This window comes from Ctenocephalides felis, unplaced genomic scaffold (genome assembly GCF_003426905.1).
Source record: "Ctenocephalides felis isolate EL2017-DRISC unplaced genomic scaffold, ASM342690v1 CF-g0.4_SCAFFOLD_01170, whole genome shotgun sequence".
Taxonomy (NCBI): domain Eukaryota; kingdom Metazoa; phylum Arthropoda; class Insecta; order Siphonaptera; family Pulicidae; genus Ctenocephalides; species Ctenocephalides felis.
In genome coordinates, this window is record NW_020537324.1 from 46,498,260 (window position 1) to 46,504,613 (window position 6,354).

General features: G+C 31.8%; 1 protein-coding gene across 1 annotated transcript; it reads right to left on the minus strand.

The window, feature by feature from the left end:
• Positions 1 to 3,600: 3,600 nt before the first annotated feature.
• On the minus strand, positions 3,601 to 4,897 carry LOC113367318 (glutamic acid-rich protein-like). The gene is made up of 2 exons (XM_026608931.1): positions 4,874 to 4,897; positions 3,601 to 4,722 (listed from the first exon to the last, which is right to left on the minus strand). The coding sequence occupies exons 1-2, from the start codon at positions 4,895 to 4,897 to the stop codon at positions 3,601 to 3,603; spliced, it is 1,146 nt and encodes a 381-aa protein (XP_026464716.1).
• Between the last annotated feature and the right edge of the window lie 1,457 nt (positions 4,898 to 6,354).

The window sequence follows — 6,354 nt, forward strand, 5'->3', positions numbered from 1 at the left end:
GCAACTTCTGTCTCTGCAACTTCTGTCTCTGCAACTTCTGTCTCTGCAACTTCTGTCTCTGCAACTTCTGTTTCTGCAACTTCTGTCCTTGAAACTTGCGATGTTGAAGTTTGCAATTCTGCAACTTTAGACTCAGCAACTTTCAAATCTTCAACATGTGATGTTGAAGTTTGTGATTCTTCAATATGTGATGTTGGAGTTTGTAATTCTGCAACTTTTGTCACTGAAACGTGTCTCTCTGCAATATGTGATGTTGGAGCTTGCGATTCTGCAAAGCGTGATGTTGAAACTTGTGCCTCTGCAACGTGTGATGTTGGGGCTTGTGATTCTGCAACGTGTATTTCTGCAATATTTAATGTGAGAAATTGCGATTCTGCAACTTGTGTCTCTGCGACGTGTATCTCTGCAATGCATAGTGTTGAAGTTTTTGTTTCTGCAACATGTGATGTTGAAACTTGTGATTTTGCAACGAATCCTTCTGCAACTTCTGTTTCTGCAATTTGTATTTCTTCAACACGTGATGTTGAGGCTTGTAAATCGTTTTAGAGTTTGCAAATCTGCTGCAACTGCTACCCGAACAAATTTATTACTTGGCTTAAAATTTTTTATAATTATTTTGGCTTTTTCTTGCATTATTAATTTTTTGGCTGTATAAACCACCAACTCGCAAACAAAGCAACAAAATGCAACAAGCAAACCCAGAATCCAACCATAAAATAAAATCTTCAAATGTTCTAAAGAAATCACTACCGATGGATTAGTTTTTATAATAGTATCGCCAATGTTTTTAATCTCGTCTTGATAAAACGAATGATCAATTATTTTATCAACAATTCCAAATTCGAACATCTTCATCAGGACGTCATTGAATCTTTCTTTGTAAGGAGAGTTTTTTAAAATAACAGACGATGTTGGGTATCCAAAAGCATCATTGATTATATGTGTCATTGTTTTGTTGCTATCATGCATTCTAACAAATTCATCTACAAATGCAGATTTCAGTACAACTGCACCTTCTCTCGTAACATATAGAAGGTTGAACATTGATTCTGGATCTGTGTATAAAAAACGATTGTGGGTGTACTTAAATTCTTTGCCTAAATCATGTGTGAACATTATGCCAGGGTCTGCAAATATTGTCATATTGGAAGCAATTAGTTCTTGAATGTTTTTGATATCCAAGGATTTTGGTGGAGTCATCAACTTGTTCACAAGTTTTCCTTGGATGAAGTTGCTATATACCACACTGCTTAGTGCTAAAGTTAAGAATAGTATACGTTCAAGACGTATTTTTGGTGCGTTTTGTGATACCGTCAAAGCAATTCCATATGCTGTAACAATGATATCCATAAATCGTTTGTTAGTAGTTTTTGCAAACTTGGTACGAGAACGCATCAGAAAATACCAAATCAACACCAAAACTAATATCGTCGGTATAATAGTCAACCAAAATGATTTATCTTCAGAACTCATGTAAAAATAATCCGTCACATATCCAATTTGTGGTGTCAATACACCTAAAAATTTTGTGTGAATTGGATATAAAGCTGAGATTCTGGCGGTTTGTCCGCAAACGTTTAAGTCCTTTAAATTTGCTGAAATATCTGCACTTTTATAATCAACTCTTGAAACATGGTCACACACATGGATAGGGTAGTTTTTATGATAACGTACAAGAACTTGCTTGTAGTTCATGACTTTTTGTAAAGTTTGGGCGATTGTTGGGTCGATTCCAGAAAAACCTGAGAAAAAATTAAATAGTTAGTATGATGCAGTGTCTACCTTTTATATATATTTAATTACCTAATATATATTTCGAATCATTAGTAATAGGATAAGAATATCCAAATTCACGCGCCATATAAACTCTGACAGGATACCCGTTCATATTCAAAATCCTTTTCTTATAAACATCCATAATTTTTTTAATATCCAAACTTGGCGTGAGAGAAAATTCATATACGTATCCTTTTGCTGGTATATTTTCAAAAGGATTATAAAATGAAAGAACGAATTTGTTCTCGTTCTTGAAAATTATGAGAACGTTTAAAAGTTTATATAGTTTCCAGATGTATTTTAGAAAATTGGCTGTTTGCGTTTGATTTGAATTTGTTGTAATAGATATTATATTGCCGTTTGTATTGTTGTATATTTTTTTGAGAATTTTTTTTGCCTGCCTCAAGGTTTGTGATATTGTTATTGTTAGTCCATTTGTTGATAGTGAACTAAAACTTGATAAATAAAATAAATGAAATAAATCGTTATGTGGAACAGACAAGAACTAGTATGTATAAACTGGTATATAAATCTATAAACTTACTTTCTGGAAGTAGAAATTTGAAGAGGTACAAAACTTCTGTGAACAATATTTTCTAATATCGTCTCAGCTTCTGGTTTCATGTATTTAGAAAAAATAGTCATTGTACGCATATCCTTGAAAATATAAAAAAAGCGATTTTAGCCCAGAAATTGCAAATAATGAAATACATCTATACTTACGTTAAAAAAATCCAAAATAAATTTACCAGGCACAACACTATCATCATCATGAATACCTAAGTTTCCAAATTTTTCATCCGAGCATTTGATTTTAATAAACATGAGTGCAAGTAATAGCAAATTAATATTTCTAGACACCATTTTGTCAGCAACTGACTTCAACAATTTAACTACAAGTATTTTTTATGAAAGCTCTATTAAATGTTTTTCATTATGGATTTAAATATAGTACAATAGTATGATAATAATGAGTGTAATTGGCTTATTGTTTGTATACTCCTTTATATGATTCACTAACAAAATAAACACTAACAATTAATTAGTTTTTTTGTTGTTAATTTCTATTAAAATTTATTGATCAAACGTAACAAAAAATTATTTGTGAAAAAATAAAATAATAGATGGAATAATTGTATTCTAATAAAATATATAGGATTTTCATTTTATTAAAACTTACAATTATAAAAGCCTTAGTGATTACAATTAATAAACTAAAAATACCAATAATATCTGTCATTCTTAAAATCTAGCGAAATATTTGTTTAATTTGCAATTTTTACAAATTGTGATCGATTCTGCAACATGTGATCGATTCTGAAACTTCGGATTGATTTTGCAAAATATGATCCTGCTGTGATTTAAAAACATGTGATTCTGGAGCATATGTCTTGCTGCAACTTGTGGTTCTGCAACTTAGAATTTTAAAACTGGCGATTTTCATATCTGTGATTTTCAAACTTGCGTTATTTCCATACTTGAGATTTTCATACTTTCGATTTTCAAACATGCGATTTTTAAACTTGCGATTCTGCAACTTGTGATTCTGCAACTTGTGATTTTGTAACACGTGATTTCGAAGTTTGTGAATCTGCTGTAATTGCTACTCGAACAAATTTATTACTTTTGGTGCTCGAGTTACTGTAACTTTTGTTATGTAGCTTTAGGTTTCGAATGTTTGCAAAATTTATTATTCCAAACAAATCATTTGCGATATTTGTGATTTGGTATTGAAGTTTTGTGATTTTGCAACTTGTGATTGTGCAACTTGTGATTTTGCAACTTGTGATTGTGCAACTTGTGATTGTGCTAATTGTGATTTTGCTAATTGTGTTTCTGCAACTTGTCATTATGCAACTTGCGACTTTGCAATTTGTGCTTCTGCAACTTGTGCTTCTGCAACTTGTGATTTTGCAACTTGTCATTATGCAACTTGTCATTATGCAACTTGTCATTATGCAACTTGTCATTATGCAACTTGTCATTAGGCAACTTGCGATTTTGCAACTTGTGCTTCTGCAACCTGTGATTTTGCAACTTGTGATTCTGCAACTTGTCTTTAGGCAACTTGCGATTTTGCAATTTGCGATTTTGCAACTTGCGATTTTGCAATTTGCGATTTTGCAACTTGTGCTTCTGCAACTTGTGCTTCTGCAACTTGTGCTTCTGCAACTTGTGCTTATGCAACCTGTAATTTTGCAACTTGTCATTAGGCAACTTGCGATTTTGCAACTTGTGCTTCTGCAACCTGTGATTCTGCAACCTGTGATTCTGCAACTTATGATTCTGCAACTTGTCATTATGCAACTTGTCATTAGGCAACTTGTCATTAGGCAACTTGTCATTAGGTAACTTGCGATTTTGCAACCTGTGATTTTGCAACTTGTGCTTCTGCAACTTGTGCTTCTGCAACTTGTGCTTCTGCAACTTGTGCTTAAGCAACCTGTGATTTTGCAACTTGTCATTAGGCAACTTGCGATTTTGCAACTTGCGATTTTGCAACTTGTGCTTTTGCAACCTGTGATTCTGCAACTTATGATTCTGCAACTTGTCATTATGCGACTTGTCATTAGGCAATTTGCGATTTTGCAACTTGTGCTTCTGCAACCTGTGATTTTGCAACTTGTGATTCTGCAACTTGTCTTTAGGCAACTTGCGGTTTTGCAGCTTGTGATCGATTCTGCAACTTGTGATCGATTCCGCAACTTGTGATCGATTCTGCAACTTGTGATCGATTCTGCAACTTGTGATCGATTCTGCAACTTGTGATCGATTCTGCAACTTATGATGTATTCTGCAACTTGTTATCGATTCTGCAACTTGTGATCGATTCTGCAACTTGTGATCGATTCTGCAACTTGTGATCGATTCTGCAACTTGTGATCGATTCTGCAACTTGTGATCGATTCTGCAACTTGTGATCGATTCTGCAACTTGTTCTTGATTCTGCAACTTGTGATTACTTGTGATCGATTATGCAACTTGTGATTAATTCTGCATCTTTAAATTGATTTTGCAAAATATGATCCTGCGGTGATTTAAAAGCGTGTGATTCTGGAGCATGTGTTTTTCTGCAACTTGCGGTTTTGCAACTTACGGTTTCCAAACTGGTGATTTCCATATTTATGGTTTTCAAACTTGTGATTTCATTACTTGTGATTTCTTATACATGAGATTATCATACATGAGATTATCATACTTGAGAAATTCGGACTTGTGATTTTCATATTTGTACTAAAATGGTTATTGTACGTATATTCTTAAAAATATAATATAAATACATAGCTTATAATTAAAAATTAAAGCAGGAGTTATTTTAGTCCAGAAATTGCAAATAATGAAATACATTTATACTTACGTTAAAAAATTCCAGAATAAATTTACCAGGCATTACACTTTTATCATCATCAGTACTCAAATTCATAAATTTATTATCTGAGCATTTGATTTTGACAAACATGAGTGCAATTATTAACAAATAAATATTTTCAAATGGCATTTTTTCAACAACTGACTTCAACAATTTAACCAACAGTATTTCTTATAAAAGTTCTATAAATTGTTTTTCATTATATAAAGTACTACAGCAAGAATAGTATAATACAAACAATTTTAGTTGTAGTCATTTGTTTGTAGGTGTAGTCTTTTATATAATTCATTCATAATTTATCTGTTTTTTTTTGTTAATTTCAACCGTGACGAAAAGCCATCGGTGAAAAAATAAAATAAAATATAAAAGTAGTATACATTTGATAGTATATATAGATGATGTATAATGTATACATCAATACATTATAACAATACAATAATTTTTATTTCTTTAATTAAATTTTTAGCTAAAAACATTCGAGTACTTACATTGATTACCACAAATTTTAACCATGGCTTTTAAAAATTTTGCAAATTGTTCTTATTAACTTCCCGTAGGGTAAGTTATTGTAATGGGCCAAAAATCGAAATTGAAAATGTTTACATTTCTCGACGTTTTGAAGGTTTCTGAACATTTTGGCATACCTTAGAAAAAATGTATGTGTGTGTGTGTTTATGTATGTATGGATACAAATTTCCAGTCACGTTTTTGGGCGCACAGATAAACCGATTTGAATGGTTAAAAAAACATTCGATTCTTATTGATAGGGAGATGAGGTGATTAGTTTTTGGCAAAGGTAGGTCCAGCAATTACGGAGATAAAGAGCAAAGAGTGCAGAAAATAGAAATCGAGTTTTTAAGAGAACGGAGCATCCGATTTGAATGATCTAAAAAACATTCAATTAATAATTATTGGGAAGTGGTTATTAGTTTTTGGCAAAGGTAGGCCTAGCCATTTCGAAGATACACAGCTAAATGTTAAAAAATAGCAGTTTTTGAGAAAACTAAGCGTCCGATTTAAATGATTCAAAGAACTTTCTGCTTGTTTTAACAAAATAATTGATTTTGGAAAAAAAAAATTGTTTCAAAATAATTTTTTTATCAATTTTTTTTTTAAATTTTTTTTTGTATACCGAAAATAAATCAGATTTTATTTTTAATTCTGACTATAGTTCTAATATACTTTAAACAAATAATTTCAACTTTGCA